The sequence below is a fragment of the Sceloporus undulatus genome, chromosome 7, assembly GCF_019175285.1.
Source record: "Sceloporus undulatus isolate JIND9_A2432 ecotype Alabama chromosome 7, SceUnd_v1.1, whole genome shotgun sequence".
NCBI classification, from domain to species: Eukaryota; Metazoa; Chordata; class Lepidosauria; order Squamata; family Phrynosomatidae; genus Sceloporus; species Sceloporus undulatus.
In genome coordinates, this window is record NC_056528.1 from 3,852,732 (window position 1) to 3,875,256 (window position 22,525).

At 45.9% G+C, this 22,525-nt stretch overlaps 1 protein-coding gene across 6 annotated transcripts in view; it reads left to right on the plus strand.

Annotated features, from left to right (window-relative positions):
- SAMD11 (sterile alpha motif domain containing 11) overlaps window positions 1–22,525 on the plus strand; it is a 136,280-nt gene that overhangs the window by 65,883 nt on the left and 47,872 nt on the right. For all 6 annotated transcript variants that reach the window (XM_042478286.1, XM_042478283.1, XM_042478281.1 and 3 more), the window contains one exon: window positions 6,801–6,925. In XM_042478286.1, coding sequence (XP_042334220.1) covers window positions 6,801–6,925 — 125 coding nt within the window. The remainder of the gene's footprint in view (window positions 1–6,800; window positions 6,926–22,525) is intronic.

A 22,525-nucleotide genomic window follows, 5' to 3' on the forward strand; every position in this document is an offset into this window, starting at 1 on the left:
AGCTTGCTCCATCCTTAGTATGACAATAGGATCCTTCACCTTGGAGTTGTTTTTTAACCCACAAAAATGCCTGCAAGTAGAAAGCTGACACAAGGAAGAGAGGTTGGAGCCTTGTTTGCTCCCTTCTGAGCTTGCTTTCTACAGATACTTGCAAGGGATTTGTATAGAGAAAGGGTTTGCGGATACGAGGAATGAGTCTTTTAACCGAGTGCAGGTTTGGGATTTGGCTTCATTTTTGTTCTTGTCCTAACACTGGACACTATCCTATCCAGTTGGTACCCTTCATGTAAGTCTCAATGTCCTCAAGTAGTATGCTGGCTGCGACTTGGAAGTTGTAGTCTGACATATTGGGCGCATATTGAGGGAATAGGAGACACGGTAAGGATAGGGGCTCTTCTTTTATATTCTTTGGGGATATTGAGGAGCTAGTTAAGTGCAGCTAAGTTTTTGGATTTGAAAGGAGAGGAGCATTCAGTGCTGTGACCTTCCTCCTCTCATCTTCAGGTTTTCAGTGGTGGATTCCACTTCACCACCCAACCTACTGCTTTTAGAAAGCAGCTTGCAGACTATGGCACTGACCCAAAAATGTGGGCCTGTGGTTGATGCATAGAAGACAACCAGACATCGAGACTAGTTCCTCCAAAAACGTGTGTTATATGGCTGGTGTGTATGTGGGGAATCAGAGACCAATTAAACCTGCTTGCACATCCACAACGTTGTCCCCCACTCTTTCATTTCCCGTTGTGCTGATGGCAGCTTTTATCTGTCCTCTGTCCCTGCCGTCCGGGGATATTGATTTGCACGATTAAGAGGAACCGATAATCGCCTCAAATTAATCCTCTAAACTCCTTTACAAATATTTTGCATAATGCATCTCAAAGGTGGCATCTCAGCAAGGATAAGCCCTGAAATTGCTTGCTGTGGCATTGCAGCGGGGATGAGGGCGGGGGAGCAGCAGGGGGGGAATGGGGCTTCGTCCATCCATCCATCAGTCCGTCCGTCCGTCCGTCCATCCATTAGTGGTGAACACTATTTCTTTTTCCTCTGCAAGGTTTCCCTGCAAATAATGACTCCAGTTTTTACACGAGGGGATTTCACCTTGAGTGAACAATGTCACCCTTTAGCCTAAGGAAACACCCCCCCTGTGTGTTTGTGTTTGTGTGTGTAGGTGCATGCACTGAGGTTAAAATGCCTTTGGCTGGCTTGAAGTGACCTATTGAAATGAGGGTTGGCAAAGCATAGTGACTGAGAGGGGAGTGGAAGAAGAGAGTGGCCATCCTGCCAACATCTGCGGCTGTGAAAATCCACAGCCAGACGCCCATCCACTGCACCTCCGTCTAATGACTTTTCTGTCATAAACTTTATCTGATTAAGCAGAGCCTCAGCTAGAGATTAGTGTGGGCTTCCTCCTCCTCCTCCTTCCCCTTTCCGGCCCCTTCGCCTCCCGTTCTGGATGGGTGCATTGGAGCAGCTCAGCCGCACTTCAGGTCCCAGCCTTGTACTAGGAGGAACAGAGTGCTGGGAGGGGGAACCTATTTAAAGAGAGGGCATTGAGAGGTAATTGAGCAGATAATGTGCTGCCCTGGTTGGCACAGCTGTCCCGGGTGGTCCTGGAGGCCAGTGAGCGGGCAGTCATGTGCAGTGCCTTGCCAGCGCACAGAGTAAGGCCATGGGTTACGTGAGTATACTCTCCACCAGAGCCTCCTTTGGCATAGTTAATGGGAAGGAGCAGATTTTGTGTGTGTGTGTACGTGTGCGTTTGTGTTTTTTAGACAAACTCCTGGATATTGGGTCTACCAAAGGTTATTAGCAGTGAGCAGAACTTGGATAAGTTGCCGTTTGTGGGTTTGAGCTCCTAGGGTCCCTGAGGGGTCTGGTTGTGCAGACTGAATGAAGCCTCCACATTGGCAGATTTTGAAGAGTCTGCTCATCTGTTTGAACAAACATTCCTGCCTTGCCACCATCCAGAAGATTTAAATACAGTTGGGTTGAATTTGTGTGCTTCCAAGGTGAGGAGGCCCACCTGTCCAGATAATTCTTCTGGGAGTCTGGACCATTCAAGGTTTGGTGCTGGAATTTCCTTGCTTCTTTCTCATCTCTGCCTTCCCTTTCTCCTTTTGCATTGTGTCTGTTAGACAGCGAGGCAGGAACTCGGGATGTAAATCTCTGAACATTGTTCAGAAAATGCTAGATGTGTTTAAAGCGAGAAGCACTAACTACTATTACTGGGACTGCTAACATATGCAGCTTGTCATATTCTTAGCTGAACAGATTGTGATGTTCCTGAGGGTTGTCGCCCATAAATACTAGGCCCGCTCAAACTGCTGGGGATATTTTTGAATTGCCTTACAGTCAAGGCAGTCCCAGGGGAGATGGACTGACCACAGTTTGCAAGAATAAAGATGGACTGAAATAGACTGTTGGTCAGAACCTTGAAGGACAGATCTTGCAATCCTGAAGGAGGAGCAGAACTAGAAACTGGCCTTCTAAAAAAAGGACCCGTGGAGGAAAATATCTTGGTGCTCATGTGAATTACGATGATGAAATAGATAAGAATGTTACAGCGAGTGCTAAAAATTTAGTGAATGTTGGCTTTTATATATGAATCCTGGCATTCCTATATGGAATCTGAGTATGGATAGGAGGGAAAATACATAATTTCCACCCGTTTTTGGACACATACCCATTTGGACGGCGGTCAACATTCACTGGTGTTTTTGACATTCAGAAAACTTAGCAGGAATTGTCAACACTGACTAGACTTGAGATATATGCTGTACATAGAAGTGCTTTTGCAGGGTTTTTTTGCCTTTTTAATTGTGTTTTTGCTTATCCATGGAAATAATTTTGCTTGGAAGAATACAGACTGCCAAAATAAAGCTGCTTCGGGTCTCTTTGGAGGTGTGCTGTTTAAATGATGCATGCACCCTAAGAATCCGGAAGCTGCACCAAAAGCTGCATTCCAGTGCTTAGGAATGGAGTGTGGCTTTGGCGCGACCTCCGGACTCTTAGGACACATGCATCATTTAAATAGCATACCTCCAAAGAGACCCCAACCAGCTTTATTTTGGCAGTCTGTAACAGGCCATAGTTTGAAGGCACCCAAAGAGTATCCAGAATGGTCAGTACAATTAATGTTAGTTGGAGGACCTTATTGTTAAGGTAGGCCTGTGAGTGGCCCAGAACGCTACTTAAGATGGGGAGTATTGGAAAAGGGATGGTGCAACCTGGAAGCTTGCCATGAGTTGTCTTTCTGGTCTAAGTGGTTCACTAAAAGACATGTCGTGACGGTTGTGATTTAAGGCAGCCGATGCCCTGATGCAGCACTTAACTTGCGATCTCTGCAGAATGCGAGGGATGGAACACTGAAGCCATATTGTCCTTCTTGCCTGCTTTGTGAAAATAAGGTTTATAAAGCCTGAACGTGGTCTGGACTGTGGCTGTCTAACTGTGTTGCACCCTTCTATGTGTCGGAATATTTATGGATAGGGTTTGGAAAAGTGCTGAAAACTGTTTAAATGAGGTTTTGTCTCCTCTTGTGCCATCATGTCCTTCACTATATCCCACCGTTGGTTCTGATCAAGCTGATTTTACAGAGTTTGGGAACTGTGTGAACACTTGGAGGACTGGTTTGGCCACAGAAGCAAGTCAGGACAGGGATCCCTCTTCCGCTACCCCTTTCACCGTTCTGAAAAATGACATTGTCTGACTCCAGACTTACAGATATTACATTGGTAAACAGAGCCAGCGTCTAGAGTGTTTGCTTCCCTTCCTTCGCCTGTCAGGCCGTCTCATCTGTCACTCTTTCAGCCCATCAGCATGTTCTTCTACTCTTTCTCTTTCTCTCTCTTTTCTCCCTCCCTCTCTTTCCCCATCTGGTCTGACCCTGCCAGTTATTGATCTAGACATAAGATTCATTCCAGGATTTCTATTTTGTTGCTGCTGGGATGAGCCAACCTTGCTTATCTGAGGAGTTGCCAGCAGGCAAGGTCTTCGATTTTAACAGTGCCAGATGTGCAAAGGTATTTTGGAAAAGACCGTCAACATGGTTGCTTGGGCTGTATTGCTGAAGACTGATATGCATTTCAAATGCAAAGTCTGGAGTGGGCTTGAGAGGGTGATGACTAGGCCCTGAAGGAAAAGAAGAGCCCACTTTTCTAACAGTGCATCTTGCTTTGACCGAAGCAAGAGAGAAGGCTGGAAGCAGTGGGAGGAAAATTCCCAGTTTGTACTCTCCTAACTAAAACTCCAGGGGAGACAGCTTGAACCCTAAAGGTAGCTTGCATTGGGATGGAGAAGAATTTAGTTTCATTCCTTTGTACAGGTACATTGCAGTTAATGAATAGGCATGTTCCTGAGCATTAGTTCTTTAAAAGAAAATGTGGCACCAGAGGCAGAAACAACATGGAAAGAATAGGGATAGGTTGCTACACCACCAAAAAGAACGAAAAAAGAAGAAAAGCATCACAATGCCTCTTTCAGCAAACTATTTTTATTCAAAATGAACAATATTCCCATGTAAAATAAAACAAACATTAAAGTTGTAAGTACAGAAGAAGATTCTGAACCGTCTAGAGGGAAGCAGTAAGAGAGGAAGGCCACACTCCAGATGCATGGACTCTTTTAAGGAGGTCATGGGTGTGAATTTGCAGGACCTGAGCAGAGCAGTGGAGCATAGAGTCTTGGAGATGTCTCATTCACAGGGTTGCCATGGGTCGAGATCCACTCAAAGGTGGATAACAACTACAACAAAAGAGGCCACTTGAAGATTTCTTTCATAATGCATCTGGGGATTATTCTTTTCATAGAATCATAGAACCATAGAGTTGGAAGAGACCTCAAGGTCCATCCAGTTCAACCCCATTCTGCCATGCAGGAACTCACAATCAAAGCATCCCCAACAAATGGCCATCCAGCCTCTGTTTAAAGACCTCCAAAGAAGGAGACTCCACCAACCTCCAAGGGAGCATGTTCCACTGTTGAACAGCCCTCCTCCTACTGTTTAGCTGGAATCTCTTTTCCTGTAGCTTGTATCCATTGTTCCATGTCCTGTTCTCTGGAGCAGAAGAAAACAAGCTTGCTCCATCTCATATAACATCCCTTCAAATGTTTAAACAAGGCTATCATATCACCTCTTAACCTTCTCTTCTCCAGGCTAAACATCCCCAGCTCCTTGAGTCGTTCCTCATAGGGCATGATTTCCAGACCCTTCACCATTTTAGTCGCCCTTCTTTGGACACACTCCAGCTTCTCAACATCATTTTTGAATTGTGGTGCCCAGAACTGTACACAGTATTCCAGGTACTGAGTACTCCAGTATTCAGCAACATGAAATTTTCTTATGATTTCCATTTTTAGTGGGACCTGTTTATCCCGAATTGGCCTTTTTAGTCACCAACGCGCTTGTACAAAGCGCGGGATGAGTCCTTCTTGAATCTTTGTTGGCGAAGCAAAGCCATATGCTCAACTATAAGTTGACCTCATGTATAGGTCGAGGTTAGATTTTGGAGCCAAAATCATGGATTTTGCCATGACCCATGAATAGGTCGAGGGTAAAACTTGGAGGCTCCATCAGTGTGTGTATGTGTGCATATGGAATAAAGTCTCTCATTGAGGCTTTTCTTCATCATTTCGGCTTTCGTTTCAGCCAGATCTAAGTTTTTTTAACATGTGGGTGGTACCTGGTAAGGCAGGGTTATCTGCTTTGGCCTTTTCTTTCTGTTTTGCTTGTTCATACCTGCTCAGTAAGGGCTTCTGGAGGCAGTTACTGTTTATCTTGTCTGTTGTAGGTAGGCTCAGATGGCTAGCGTAGGATCAGCTAGAGCAGAATCCCACTCTTTGCCTGGTCAAGCTATTGTTTGCATGGTCTACTGTGGATAGGCTACTGCAATCCAATATGGACAGTGTGCTTCTCCAGCACCCTCACAATGCTGTTGTTGCTTAAAAACATCCAGCTAGACAGAGAATAAGGAGCAAAGGTGGCTGGATGAGTATAAAAACCAACGCGAAGTCGACTTTTGCGGTCAGCATCCATAGTTTTTGGTGGGTTTTTCGGCCTATGAGGCTGTGTTCTAGAAGAGTTTATTCCTGATGTTTCGCCTGCAACTGTGGCTGGCATCTTCAGAGAAAAACCCTTTGTCCAAAGGGCATCTTTAGCAAAGGCTTTCTTAGCTGGCATATGTCTGTAGAAGAAGATGTTTGAATTTGGGGGAAATGGTATCTTGACAGATATGCCAGTGTAGGTCCCAAACATTGAGGAGTGTGTTCTTAAACGCCTGGGTTCGAATTCCTGCGTGTTTGATCATGTCAGTGCCAAATTAGGGTTGGTGGCACTTGGATTCAAAGGGCCTTCTTATCTTTGACACCTGTTGGAGCAATATGACCTTCTCTCTGCTGAGGATCGGTATTGCATTAAACGGATGCATGCGGGAGAGAATTTCATTTCGGTTCGGTTTGAAGAATGAACTGAAAAATTGCACAGGTTCATTCCTTTGGCCAAAGGTTCTTATGGAAAAAAAATCATAAGCGGGAGAGAGTAAAATACATATTTTTTCCATCCCTTATACACAGAGGCACATGCAGACACAGAAACACACACAGAATGAATCACTATATAAAGTAAATTCTGTCTTCTTATGCTAATGGAGAATTTAAATTGCAGGATGCTTTATATGCACTTTACTCTCTCTTTAATGCCCAAATTAGCCCCAGTGTGATGAACTCCTTAGACTGAGGCACACGGCGATAACAAAATGTGTGTTGAGATGTCTGAGTGCATCCTTTTTTCTCTCTCTTCGCAGCCGGGACAACGACCTCACCTCCTTCATCTCCAACCTCCACCAGAGTCGCCAACTCGTAATGCCAGAGACCCAGAGCCGCTGCGAGTTCAAGAGAAGCAGCTTGGAGGTCGGCTTGGGAGCAGCGGGTAAGCTGAGAAGGGGAGCGTTTCACCTTCCCTGATTGTTTTGTTCTGTGCATTCCACACACACCTGTACATTTTATGGAAGCGGTGATAAAAGCTAGTTTTAGCTTCAGCCTGACCATTGGAATCTTCTCCTTTTCTCTTTCCTTTATTGGGGGGGAAATATCTTCTGATCTGGCAGCCTATGCAACCGCCAGGGCCCTGAAACAGCAGGAGGAGTGGAAGCTAAGCAAGGCAGCGAAGCAGAAAGAGACCTCGGTTGGGGTTGTAATTGCATTAATCAGAGGCTTGTCGTGCGGCGCCTCTGTCCCTGCTGGCCCCCTTGCTTGAGTGGCTTGCTCGACTTTATGCTGCGGTCTGACCTTTGCGGAGTTCAGCCGGCGCTGGCTTGTTTTGCTGCTGAAGCAGTTGGGGTGGGCACAAGCCAGAAGGGGGGAGAGAGAGATGGAAAGGCCGTCTGCGCCTCCCGCTGCTCTTTCCTGCCGTCGAAGGAGATGGGCCGGGTGTGAAAAGGGCGACAGCGCATCACTCAACAAGTGAGACTCTCCATGGCCCCCTTTGGCTGTCAGCTCTTTTTATTTTCACCAGGAGCTGAGGAGCTGGGTCTTCAAAATGTGACAGGGCTGGAAAAGGATGGAGGGGTGGAGGGGACATGAAGATAAACAGGAGAGACCCGGAGAGCGAGGCGAATAATGGCGTAGTGCCGAACGTTCAGGGCCATTGCATGTGTTGTTGTTTTTGTTGTGTGCTCCCAGTTGTTTCAAATGTATGACAACCCTAAGGCTTATCATGGGTAGAGAGACGTAGCACCTTTGACTGTAAGAAGGAGACAGGGACTCCCCCAGCAGGTCTGGGGGTGTGCCTGTCTCCTTCCTACAGTTAGTCTCAAAGGTGCTACAAGATCTCTCTCCATACTGATTCTATGGACTAACATGGTTATGTCTTTGAAGCTTATCACAGGGTTTTCTTTGTAAGTTTCTTCAGAGAGGTTTGACATTTGCTGTCCTCTGAAGTTGAGAGTGTGGGACTTGCCCCAGGTCACCCAGTGGGTTTCATGGCCAAGCTGGGATTCGAACCTTGTTCTCCAGAGTCATAGTCCAACACACAAGTGCTGATAGATCATGAGAACTGGGGTTCAGCAATACACAAAGAGCAACATGTTGATCACCTTATAACTGTCCTTTCAGGCTACAGTCTAGCATCTACAGTCTATATTTACTTGGAAGTCATCCTATTGAATTCAGTGGTGTTTATTCCCTAGTAAGTTTCTGGGGTTATAGCCTTCAGCATGCATACAAAAATCTCTTTGACTTCACTTGGCGGACAGCATTTATATATGCAAAATGGACAGGCATTGCTTCTGAAAAGCAAGTATCCTGTTTTGAGGTGAATTAATGTTTCTGTCTTTAGGCAGCCTCGGAGTTAGCATGCACCCCAACAGCTTTGTAAAGGCTTTCTGCTTTGGCCTGGTCTCAGATTCACTCCCACGGAGGTCTCTCATTATTGTCAAGATCTCAAAAATCATTTCAAAGGGATTATAGCTTTCAATACTGCAACATGTGGTGATGGTTGATGATTGATGATTTGGAACTTTCAAACAAACAAGGATTAGACAGATGAAGTATGAATGGGACCTGTCTCCAGCTCTTAGTCAGAACTAAAATGGAACCTCCATCTTCTGAGGCAGTCTAATTCTGGATGCCTGATATTGAAGACAGCAAGAGAGGAGCTTCTCAGAGTTGTCACTTCTTGGGAACTTAAAGGACGCTTGCTGCGGTCCAGCAAGGTACATCTTAAGAAGAGAAGAAGAGCCATTCTGGACCAGAATCAGACCAAATGCTTATCTAGGCCAGCATTCTGGGCCAACAGCAACCAACCTGTTGCTTCCAGGGAAGTGCATAAGTAGGACAAGGAGTACAGCAGAACTCTCTTTGCATTCCCCATCTGCTTGTATTGGGAAGTGCTCTTATCCTGGGGATACAAGTTAGAAAAACTACCTTTTTAGACTGCAGTTCCCAGAATCCCACAACCATAGCATAGTCGGTGATGCTGAGAATTCCTGAAGCTGCGTTCCCCCCAAAGTTATTTTTGCAGGCTCTGCCTGGAGGTGTAATATATAGTCATGATGACTAATAGCCACTACGCTCTTATCGTCTCTTTTCTCCTTCCCTTCCTTTGGACCGTAATGCTCTAGTCTGCCTGCCAGGACATGGAAAATGTGCTTGCTTATGGAGGGATGGACAGGACAGGGCTGCTGTTGTTGCGTGGCTTTTTCTTTGCAATGATTTCTTGGCGCTTGCATCGGGTGGCTCAGATGGCTTTCGACTCTCATAATCGTCGGCGTCATCAGCCCTCCCCTTTCCTCAAGGCACAAGATCCCCAAAGTACAAATGCATACATACATCCCGAGATTGATAGAGAGAGCGAGAAAGAGAGAGAGAGATAAAAAATAATAATAGTGGAGTCTTAATTTTTATGGAGGGCAGAATGCTGCACCAACATCATTCCCAAAACAGGTACAACTTGGCCCTTTGCCTTGGCAGCCCATGCAACCAAGAGGCCAGGGGAGCAGGCGCTGATAACATCTAATTGCCCCATCGATTGCTCTTCGGAGCGGCCGCGGGTTGCCGCTTAATGATTGAGATATTCTTAACGTGTTTGATGCAATGCTTAGCTATATCTCGCTCTGCCCGGCCCACTGGGGACCGTAAGGTATTACAGGGATCTCTTAATCATGAAGCGGGGATGCGTGTGCCGGGGCTGCAGCTCTCCACCCAGCACCAAAAGATTTATTATAATTATCCTGGGAGGCTTGCCTGCCTCTCTCTCTCTCGCTCTCTCTCTCTGTTTCTGCAAGAATGCAGAGATGGGATTGTGCTGTGCGGTTGTGCTTGTGTGTGTGTGTGTGTCGAGGGAGCTGCATGGTTAAACTCTTTCAGACACTACCTTGCTGATAAAATTCACCCAGGAGGAAAGTAAATTAAGGAAGGAGCATCGCTGGTCTAGCTTGCCCTTGCGGCCCAATGATCCAAATATCTTATTCCTTAAAATTAGTCTTTGTAAACAGAATAAGCCTTATAGAAGTGGTTCTGGAAAGCAGGATATGCACACTCCTAAGGATTGCACTTGTTGCCACACTGTGTGTTGGGTTTCATGAAAGAGCAACAGATTTTTTAGGTCATAGTTGTTGTCCTTTCATGCCAGGCATGAGGAAAAGGTGCTTGTGGGATGTCCTATGACTTCTGCCAAGTCACACTCTCTCAGCCTCAGAGGATGGCAATGGCACCCCCGGAAGGATCCAGCTTTGTTGTTCCTAATGTTAAATATACATATTGTGTGTGAGTGCATGTATACAATGCGTCGCCGTAGGCACCATGGTTTGTGCCAGGCAGATCCATTACAGGTAGTCATTGCTACTGCTAAAAGCATCTTGTCCCCGGTGCCAATGCGTTTAGCTTCTAAAGATGTGAGCCACAGATGCAGGTGAAACATCAGGAATAAATTCTTCAGAACACGGTCCCATAGCCCAGAAAACCTACAGAAAACTAGGGATGCTGGCCGTGAAAGCCTTCACATCTTCTTAACCAAATTGCCACCAATAACCAGAAACACACACAAAATAAAAAGGGATGGGGAGGGATGAGGGAAAATGCCATCGCAGGCACTACTTGTTTATGGACATCTACTAGTGACCAGCTAGTACAGCAAAAGCAACTGAAGGACTCTTAGAGCCCAACTATGCCGGTGTAGTGAATGTATTCCTTTCTCTCCATCTACTTTCTTTCTGTGGTCAGAATTATTATTTGTGATTATGATGATGTCTCTTCTTCTGACAAGTCTGTACCAGAAAAGGACAGAACGCAACACTGATCTGGAGAGGAAAACAAATGATGCAAATATACTTAATTGGTGCAATACATTTATTGCCAATCGTATGTCCGTCTCTCTGTCCTCCACCTCCTTTTCCTTGCTGACCAGGATTTTGAAGTTGTTCTAATGGAGAACTGAGTCTGTACGGTTGCATAGACACCCCCCCCCTCTCCGACCGACCCCCCCTTGGCTTCACTTCGCTCTCCTCCCCCCCAGAGACCCCCTCCCCATGGATCAGATAACTGGGAAGCTGCTTGCAAGGTGCTGCTCTCTTGCCACAAAGGGATTTTCGCTGTGTGCGAGAGGGAGGATGATGGCATAAGGCTCTTTTTAATCTTAATTGAGAGCGACACACAAAGGGATGAGTGGAGGAGCCGGAGCGGCCTGACAAAGGCATGGCGGCAAAGCTGGCGGTTTGCACATCAAACAGAGACTTAGAGCCTCCCTGAGAAGCTTGCTGCGTGTCAGTAAACAAATCCAATCCTTTCTATCCAGTTTGGCTAATTCACTCTGCCAAGGCATGCAAAAAGGAAGAAAGAACACAAACCCTCTCTCGCAAAGACAGGCGGTTGGCGACGGAAGAGGAGGAGGGGAGAGCTTTATAGAGACAGCACCTGTCATGATAAAAGTTGATCCTCTTGCGTGTCCCTGGTAAGGGGATCTTCTTCCTGGGGCTGATCCTAAACTGCTTGTTTCTCCCCACCCTGCCCTTAATGCTTTTGTTGGGTGTCTTTGTGTTATTTCCAATACTGTATATGGCAAGCGTAGCTGATCACGAGTCTTTACTGGACATGTTTCTTCAGAGGGAGTTTGCCATTGCCCTCCTCGGACGTGCCCAAAATTGCCACTGGGTTTCTGTTGCGGAGCAGGGATTTGAACCCTGGTCTCCTGGAGTCCAACACTGAAATCCCTATATCACACTGGCTCTCCCTAATACTTTCAGCTACATGTCTACCCTCCCACCAACCCCACCAACCTGCCCTCCTTCTCTTCTGGGCTATTTTGGCACTCCGCAGAAAAGGATTTGTTTGTTGAAATTGCCCACTGTCTTCCATTAGTCCCAGTTGCTCTCTGTAGTGTCATTCTGATGCTGCTTCTGAACATCATCCTTCTCAGAAATGTGACTGGATCTCCAGACATTTTGGGGCTGCAACCCCCATCTGTCCCAGCCAGTCTAGTCAATGTCTGCGATGCTCGAAGTTGCAAGTCCCGCCACATCTGAAAGGCCACAAGTTGTCTGCCTATGTTTTAGATTTATAGCCTACTTTTCTTCTGCTGCGCTCAACATGTCATACATGTTTCTTTGCTCCCACAGTTTATATTGTTGTTGTTGTGTGCCTTCAAATAGTTTCCAGCTTATGACAACCCTAAGGCTAAGACTATCATGCGGCTTTCTTGGTAAGATTTGTTCAGAGGTGTCTCCCTTCCGTACCCTTATCCTTTGTGGGAATGTTGTGAAATGCATTAGGTGGAATGAAAGAGATTGCCCCACTTCTACATAACAAACGTAATGATTTAGTAGACATTCAAACCAAGGAACTTCCAATATGAGAACCAGTGTGCTATTAGAGAACTGGAGTAGGACTTACAAGATCCTGTCTAGTTGTGCCATTCTGTTCTGCTTTACTCAGAGCGCACCTGAAATACTGTGTCCAGTTCTGGGACCACAGTTCAAGAAGGATGTGGAAAGTTGGAGTGCGTCCAGAGGAGGAAAACCACAATTGTGATAAGTCTGGAAATCATGTCCTATGGAGAGAGGCATAGGGAACTGGGCATGTTTAACCTGAAGAAGAGAAGGTTAAGAGGTGACATGATAGCTATCTTTCAGTACCTGAAAAGATGTCATGTAGAAGATGGAGTGAGCTTGTTTTCTCTTCCTCTGGAGACTAGAACATGATTCCATGAATTCAAAATACAAGAAAAGTGATTCTACCTAAACATTAGGAGGAACGTCTTTACTATAAGAGCTGTTTGAAAGTGGAATTGAGTGCCTCAGAGGATGGTGGACTGTCCTTCTTTGGAGGATTTTAAGCAGTGGTTGGATGGCTGTTTCTCAGGAGTGTTTTAGTTGTATATTTCTACATGGCAGGGGATGGATTCAGAGAATCATGGAGTTGGAAGAAACCTCAAGGGCCATCCAGTTAGACAACTTTTGTGACCTCTTCTATCTGTGATTCCGAAAAGACATGGAGCTAAAATATACTCATATTTTGGTCCCACTCCTTTTGTCTTTGGCCCCACCTGCCACTGGAATGTGGCCCCAGCAAAATTACCTAAGATGGAACTGAACTCTCAGGCAGAGAGAGATCCCTATCCTTAACTAGGGACACATTTTCATTTCCGGTGGAACAGTAGTAAAGCTCAACAGGCCTGGCCTGTGCCCTGGAACAGAGACAGATAAACAGGAACACTTCAGTCAACCAAAATTCTCATTTGTATAAAGCTCCTTTTTACACTCAACCACTTCCTTTCCTCCTTGTCTTCTGTCTAGATGTAGGCTTTTAGCTACATTGGCATTTGGAATGGTGAAGGCGCACTGGAGATGCACAGTCTTTCAGTCTGACTGCACCAGCATCTTCAGCAAACAATGCAAAGGGGAGTCCTGTTCTTAACAGCCCTATGTATTCATGTGTGCCTGTCTGCAACAGGCAAGGTAAACGGCAGCTGCCTCCAGAATCCCTTACTCTGTAAACACCAAAACAGAATGAAAAGGAAAGAGCAGAAAAGCCTTCCACAACACCCATCTTCAGCTTATTAAAAAACAAACAGATCTAGGTTTGGCTGTCAACTTGGAGCCCGTACAGACAGGCTGAAATAATGCTGCTTCAGGTCACTTTGGAGGTATGCTATATAAATGATGCATGCGTCCTAAGAGGCCAGAAGCCACAACAAAGCCATGCTCCAGTCCTAAGGACTGGAGCACAGCTTTGGCACTGGCTCTGGCCATATACATGTTGTTAGTTTGGGGGGGGGGACATTTGCTGAAACATATGGAAGTGGTTTTCTTTTTGGTGATGTAGGAACCTATTGCTGTTCTTTCTGTGTTGCTTCTTCCTCTGGTAGCAATGCATCTACTTCCTTGACTGAGGTATACTTGTAGATATACAGGCATCTGAAGATGCCAGCCACAGCTGCTGGTGAAATGTCAGGAATAAACTCTTCTAGAACATGGCTTCATAGCTCAAAAACCCCACAAAAAAAAATCTATGGATGCTGGCCATGAAAGCCTTCGACTTCACATTCCCCCTCTTCTTAATTTCCGGATGCATTTGGTCCCGGCTCACCATCCGGGGCCCAGGATTAGGGAAGGCTGCTCCAAAAAGGTACCAGTTTGCATTTGCATTGCTACAGATTAGAAATGCCGACACCAAACTCTGCAATCCATCTGGCGCAAATTGCACAAAGATTTCTCCTTAAAGGCAACCAATTAAGAGACTTTGTGGAGGCAAGGACTCGAAAAACTCATTAGTTGAGCCAAAGCAAGGTCACTGAAAACCGTTCCCACGCTTTCCAGCTGCCTGGAGAATAAGCAGCAACAGAGTCCAACTTCTGCAAGGGAAGGGATCGTTGTTGTGTTTGGCTGGGCCTGGTTTCTTATGCCTCAGAGACAGGAGAGTCTATGCTTGACAAGGCGGATGGTGGGAAAACTGAGTGGGAAGTGATTCCCATCATTAGGATTGTGAGAGGTACAATGGCTGAAAGACGGGTTGAAGTACACTGATATTGGAGAACGTGTATCATAAGGAAACAAGGAGAGAGAAAAGAGGGGTTGCGGAGAATATAGGAAGTGAATGGAAGGATGGATGGAAGGGAGATCAGGTCCAAGATGGATGGGGATCTGGTAGGAGTTGAATTTGATGTATCACTTGGAACTAGCCAACTTCTTGCATGCAGTGGGCCCTTGTTATCTGCTGGGGTTTGGTCCCAGCACCCCCTGTGGATAGCAAACTCCATGGATGCTCATGTCCCATTGAATACAGTGGTATAGTCAAATGGTGTCTCTTAGATAAAATAGAGGTTTGCTATTTGGAATGTGCCATATGTACCCGACTATAAGCCGACCTCATGTATGAGTCAAGGGCAAGTTTTGGGGCCAAAATTTTGGACTTGTGGATAAGTCGAGGATAAAACTTAGGGGCTTATAACAAAGGGCGTAAAGGGCAAACTTTACTGTCTTCATGCAGAAATGTCTTATTCAGATCTTTCAATCCTGATTCTTCTGAGCACTCCTTTGAGGAAAAGCACCAAAGAGGTGCCGCCGCAGCCGTTTTCCCACCCAAGCAATAAAAAAGGCATTGTGATGGAAAGAATAGAGGGGTTTGGTGCTTTTTTGGGGTGCTCCTGGAATGAACTAAACTCTTACCTTTCACCACTCTACCCAGAGAAGGGGAACAGTTAAAATAAGTCGACCCAGTTTTATGGGGTCAATTTTTTGACTAAATGTCTAGACTTATACAGTATGTCTTTTTGGAATGATTGGTTGAATTCGTGGATATGGAGGGCCAAGTGTATTTTATTGATTGATAAGTTACATTTATATTTTGGCTCTCTTCTAGTTATCTCAAGAAGACATACATGGGTTTCTCTTCCCCACTATTCCAGGAGAGGGTAACTCTGTTGTGCCAGGCTTAACTTAAAGTAGGGGGTGGGATGGAGTTGTGGGGTATGTAAGTCATGGAAAGAAGAAAGAGAGAGGTTTCCTCTCCTCCCTCCCACAGTGTGTTTTATGGAGAGAAACCTGTGCCATAGTATACCAACTACTAAAGGTACACAAGACTTGCCTCAACTATTTTCTGGTGGAGAATAGAACAACATTATATATGTCTACTCAGATGACAACTCCAACTGATTGCAATGAAGTCCACCTCCAGATAAATGTACTTTGAAGGTGTTATTCAGTCTTGATAGGTGTTCAAGATGGGCAGCATCCCAAATACTTCTGAGAATAGCCTTTATGGGATCAAAGATGTCGGCAGGCCAGTTTTCATATTGCACAGAGTTGCTTGTCTTCACGCAGGCTTTTGTGCATCTGCTCGAGCTTTTCTGCTCAAGCTTTTCAGTATCAAATCTATTTTGGGTCCTTTATAAAACAGGTGGTACCCACTGCTGAGCAGGGAATAGATTTGGCAAGCCTGTTGTCAGAGGAAAGTCATTTTGCAGCATATTACTGAGGGTTTTGTCAGTCAAAATAACTTTTTTTTTGTCTAGGTGTGGGAGAAAAAACAGCCCAAATTAGCTCCAGAAAAGGAACTAAATGAGGTTGTTCTAATAAAACCCTCCTTTTTGGTCCTACTTTCTTTTTCTGGTGCCTCAAAGGGTGCCAAAAATACACATTTGGACGAGGCGATTCTCTCCACCGTTGTATATGGAAATCCAATATAGGCTGCAGTGTGACTGTGACTTTTCAACTCTTTGCCTCTTGCAAAGGAGATTAATTTCTCTGTGCCTAAGTCAGAACAGCAGTTCTATCAAGGTGAAAAATAACCAAAACCAGTTTTTCATAAACTCATGAAGCCAAATTAAAAAAAAAAAACCAACCCACCAACCCAGCTTCCCATCATGGGCTGTAAAAATACATTATGACAAATGAAATAGCTAACAGTTTGCTACCCTTCTATGACACCCAGAATCTGCTCCTTGAGGTGACACAGAGGGTTGGTAGGGATGGCTCTAGGATTGTCATGTACCTTTAGCAGTTGGGCAGAAGAGCTTATTTCAACAGCTATTCCTTGCATGACAACCAACATTGTCTGAAATTCCCTCTTCTCCTACTTCACTCAAGCTCCTTCATGCTGTGTCTTCTAGGTCTGATGCAGATGGAAAATTCCTTTCTGGGAGATTGACGTCCCGTAAGGTTTCTCTTCCCTTTTCAGAGCAAGCTGTGGCACAGTATTATCCGTATATTAACACCAATACAGAGTTTGGGAAAATTGTATTCTTTGTTGGAAACACAACTCAGCAAATCCCCCAACCAATGGCCACTTGTAATTCAGGATTTATAGTCTAGCCCCACCTTGCAACCTTTGAAGAGAAGGAATCCCTGTCCCTATCCCAACCCCATGCCCCCCCTCCTCTTTTGGGAGCAATTGTGAGGGTTATATCATATCTCATCCATTTTTGGAGTGAGGTTGCAAATGAGAAAGGCGTCCATCCAAAGCATGTCTAGAGGGTTCAGAGATGCAAGTGTTAAGCCATAGTGTGTGCCTGCAGCTCATAAATTAACCAGAGCCTTCCCCTTCCCCAGATACAAAAATGAGGTATTGAACAGGGCTGCTGGGGTGACTTGTTGTTCAGCGGTGGATGCTGAGCTCTTTCCAGCAGTGGGAAACTATTAATTGGTCAGGGACCAGCTGCGTTTGGGGGGGAGAGAAAAGCCGAACCAATTAAGGGCCCAGGGAGACTTTGCAGTCTCCGATTGCTCCCTCCCACCTTTCAATTTCCCACTCCCTCGCTGCTTCTTTCCTCTCTCCCCACAGTCATCCCCTGATCACACCCCACATCTTTCTTCCCTTTCCCATGCCACTTGCCTTCCATGCACTCTCTTTTTTAAAATGGTCTTTTTTGCTATTCCATCTGAGGGCTCGCTTAACACTTGTGCCCTTCGCGGCAAAGCACTTACAGGTTCTATTGCTCCCCATGCCAACTGAAATGTATATGTCCCCATGCATAGCGCCTGGATTCCATTTTGAAAGTACCAGGTGGCATCTTTGCTGAAAGGCAGATGACCTGGGCCATAAACTCTGAAACATGATGCCCACTATACCAAATGTCTGCATGATCCCTTGAATTGTGATCGTAATGCCTTATTGTTTCCGGTTGAACCAGGACCTCTGATTTTCTGCACTTCCCCACTTTCCTTAGCTTGTCAGCATACACACATAGGGGCAATACAGACCGGCACTTTGTGCCAACCTGCGCACATACTAGGGCTGAGTTAGGGATGAGTGTTCACATGCTCCAAGCCCTAGTCCTGCCACCCAGATGCCATTATGGCATGCGCTCGTCCACATGGTGCGTGCCATGATGACGCCCGTACGGCGCTACGCACAAGGGGCATCATCATGGTGTGCGAGTGTGCCTATGGCGCCCCTACCAGGATGCAAACAGAACCCTCCCAGAAGCAGGTTCTTTTTGCTCCCTCCAGAGGCCATGGCATGTAGTTGCCACAGCCTTCTTCTGCGGCAAAAACGGGTGGCATGGAGTCAGCCACCCGTCTGTATATCCCAGACTCTCTTTCTGTGACAGAATTATCATCATGGAGTAATAAGTACATACATAGAGGTGGCATGTTAATGAGATGCAGACAGGCCTGTGATGCCCTGGAAGATCAAAACACATGGATGACAACCAGATCATGTCCCCATGCCTAGATGGTGATTGTTCTGCTGCCACCATTTTGTTTTCCTACAATGCCCTGGGCCAATGCAACATGCAGAGAGGTTAAATTAAATTTAGAACACAACATCATCAGATGGGCAATATTCAGAGGAGCTCTGAGACTCCTTAATAGTAGTTTTGGAAAAGTATACTACAGTGGTACCCCGGGTTACGAATTTAATTCGTTCCGCGGCGCCGTTCGTAACCCGAAAGATTTCGCAACCCGAAAAAGCCATAGCCGCTAGCGCTGGAAAGCCGCGATTTCGTGCGAAAAAGCGCCGAAAAGCACCAAAAAATTTTTCGTAAGCCGAAAAAAAAAACCGTAACCCGGAACAGTTTTTTCCTATCTAATTTTTTCGTATCCCGGAAATTTCGTAACGCGGTCATTTCGTATCCCGGGGTACCACTGTACTCTGAAGAGCCAATGTGGTGCAAGTTGTCTGAATGTTGGGTTAGAAACCTGGGAGACCAGGATTCAACTCCCCACTCAGCCGTGGAAACCCACGGTCATGTTAAGCAAATTGCACTCTGTCCACATGAAAGGAATGCAAGAGCAGCTATCCCCTGAATCAATCTTGCTAAGAAAACCCTTAGATCAGCAGTTCTCAACCTGTGGGCCGTGACCCCTTTGGGGGGTCGAACAACCCTTTCACAGGGGTCACCTAAGACCATAGGAAAACACATATTTCCGACGGTCTTAGGAACCGAGACACCGCACTTTTATGTTTGGTGGTCACCACAACATGAGGAACTGTATTACAGGGTCAGGGCATTAGGAAGGTTGAGAACCACTGCCTTAGATAGAGTCCATAAGTCAGAGTTGACTTGGAGGTGCATACCAAGTTTTCTAACTTCCCTGAAACTAGGAGGGGTGCATTGGAGGGCATTTTTTTCCCAAGGGAGCTTCCAGATAACTGGAGCTCCCTATTTATGCTGCTGTTTTCATGTGGTCTAACAGCGTTCCCAAGATCATTTTGCCCCAAGGAAGTCCTTGTGGTGACTTTTCCATCTCATACATGTAGATAGATCCTCTGCCTATAGTCTCTGTACGTTGGAGGTGTTCTTCCCTTCCTAAGTTTTCTCCCTTTTCTCTCATCCCTGTCCACTTTGTGTGTGCGCTTGTGTGTGATCTTTCTCTCCTCTCTCCGCTCTCCCCCTTGCCTTCTGTTTGCCACCCCTCGCTCTGTCTTTGAGCTCCTTGGGAAGAAGACAATTTGAAGGCTTTCCGCTCTGCGCTCAGCTGAGAGGCTCTTTTTCCCTCAAGCCAATCAATGGCAGCCTTTTCGGCCCCGGTGGGGCTCAGCAAACATGAGATCAATAAGTTATTAGCACCATTCTGTCAGCTGTAATGTGGAGATTGATCGGGGCTGGGGCTCTTGCACGCCGCTTGGCACTTCCCCGGCCTGATAAAGATGACAGATTAAGGGAATAAGAAAAAGGAATTAAGGAGTCTGGCTGTCAAAGCCTGTCACGGCCCGGTGGGGGCCGAATGAGTGCAGTCGGACGTTTAAGTGACGCTGAGGGCATGGCTCCTCCTGGCAGCTCCCCGTGAAACCGCTGTCTGTCTCTTCGCGGGCCGCCTTGGAAAGGCTGCTAGAGCCCTTGACAAAATGGGAGGCTCGTGGTCACAGCGGATGTGGCAGATATCTGAGCAGCATCACCATAGAGCAGTAGCGTCACTAGGTAGGGTGTCACCCAATGGGCAGAGCTGCCTGGTTGCCCAGTCACCCGCTGCCCAGCCAGACCCTGAAAAGGTTGTGGGGCGGCTATGGTGGCAGGTATCTGAGCAGCATCACCATAGAGCAGTAGCATCACTAGGTATGGTGCCACCCAATGGGCAGAGCTGCCTGGTTACCCAGTCACCTGCTGCCCAAGCCAGACCCTGGAAAGGTTGCGGGGCAGCTATGGACTCTCTTGCTTCTTCTCCATCCCCAGCCATTGCATTGCTCTGGCCAGGCAAGTGGGGCAGCGGAGGAGACAGAAGGGGTGCACTTGCCCCTCTTTCCTCTGTCAACAGGTTTCCTCCCGAGGGAGTTAAAAGGTAGCATAAAATCCCAGGTTAAAGTTAACCATAGTTTGATTCAGAAAGGGTGGTCTCATTTCGGAGAGGAGTACCCAAGCTTTGTGGTATGTGCCTAACCTTCTAAACGTGATTAGGAGAATGGGGACAATGATATCTGCATGATACTCTATGTGTAAATATGATCTTGTACATTTTTGTGGGTGTGTAAAAATTTGATAATAAGGCTGACCTGGCACATGCAGTACTGATTTGAGTTTTCCTTTACTTATTAAAGAAATGGGAGACTCTGTCTTTTCCTGAAAGGCACGCAGAAATTAAGAGTAGAAGAAAGATCAACATACTCCAGCTGTCTTGGCTTAAACAGATGTAATAACATTTGAGGCTCAGGATATTTTCTGTTGTCATCTTTGAGGAGGGAATGTTTGTTGATCAGGGCCCAAGTGCCTTGAGTCATTTATGAACTCTTGATCCTGAGTGAATGGGTTAGCATTGAAATGCATCTCAACCACAGGGCTTAGTCTTCTTTCTTTACTGCTTTCACCATAGTTTCTCTTAGCCTTTTATTGTGTCCTCGATATATGAAGGTAACTGGAAATCTGCAGAACCATCAACCCCAACATTTCAGTCCCTGTGACCCAGGGCCCATTCACACGGTGCAATTGTAGTGCTAGGGCTCCACTTGAATGGCCATGGTTCCATTGTGTGGAATCTGGGATTTGCAGTGTGTGGCATTAAGAATTCTCATCCAAAGAGCTCTAGTGCCTCACCAAACTCCAGGCTTCCAAAGGATTCAGCCATGACAGTTAAAGTGGTATCATAGTGCTATAAATGTTTACAAAGGAACACTAAATGCCCACTACTCCCTATTTTGTCTTGCCTTTTAATCTCATCTCTACATCTTCTCCCTCTCTTCCACACACAAATGCTGCCTCTTCCTTACTCCCTAGGTGTGCACCATATATTTCCTCTTCTTGCTCCTCTCTTTCTTCTATTCTTTGTTGCCCTGTCCATCATGCCTACTGCAAGTAGTTGCCCACCATAAGAGTGAAATATTCCTTAGTAGAGGATGATGTGAAAGAAGGGGCGAGAACATGGCTAGCATCATTCCCTTAAAAAATGCCATGTATAATGTCTCATTTTGGAAATGGTGCATAACGTTCTGCTTTCAAACATGAAAAGAAATCAACAACTGGTATTCTGCATTGCATTTATGGGTCTGTAACCTAGAATTACGGAATTAGAATTATGGTGCTGGTGTAACTTGTGTGTTTGGGTTTTGGCTTAACCATATGAGTCCAGCATGTGCCATAGCTACTCATTAGAAAAGATAATGGTGCTTGGGAATATTGAGGGCAGTAGAAAGAGAAGAAGACCGCATGCTAGATGGATAGATTCAACCAGGGAGGTCATGGGCCTCAGCACAGAGTAGTAGTACAGAGAGGGAGAGGATAGAAGGTCTTGGAGACGTCCAGTTCGTAGGATCAGAGGCACCTAACAACAACAAACAGTGTGCCATGGCACATACTGGCATTAAAAATCCTCACCCATTCAGACTTAATATACCACATGCGTGTTGCCTACATGTTCCACCCGGGTCTCTTCCTTCCTTTTGACGAGGAATAGATCAGTGTGTTTTCCATACTATGAATTTTTACCACCTTTTTATGGCCTGGCACATGCTATAAAGATGAGTCTGAGAGAGCATGTCTGCCCACCTCTCATCGTAAACGTTCTTATTACAGGTGTCTGAGAACATCTATCTCCGTATGCTTCTGACACTTTCTTTTTTTAGTGATATTGAGGCAGATGTCTGAAAGAGATCTGTGTTGTTGAACCAAATCTCAGAATCAGATGTTTGGGGCTTCACCTCCCCGATCATAAGACAAAGTGCAGGAAACTGAAGAGGAGAAGGGAAGAGGGTTTCAAACGGAGCTTGAAGAAGTTACTTTTTTGACTACAGTGTTCAGAAGATGCACATGTGCACACAGCTCAGTCGGCCAACCCAGGACAGTGTCATGCTAGATAGGGGATTGTAGGAGCTGCATTGAAAAAAGGAACTTTTGAAAGCTCTGTCCTTAAGGAATAAGTGCAAAGTGGATGATGGAGTGGGAGAAGGGAAGGATTTTTGGCAGAGGCTTAAGAACGGGTGAACTATAAGAGGAAAGAGAATGTGGAGAAAATCTTCCATGAGGGTGGCATCACAGGGAATGTAGTAAGAGGGAAAATATCCAAAGCTAAGGGGATTACAGGCAAGGGAGCCAACCGGGCAACAAGACTGGCCAGCACACACTGATTTAAATAGTCACATCTTGGCGTGTTGGTCTCTCAACCCC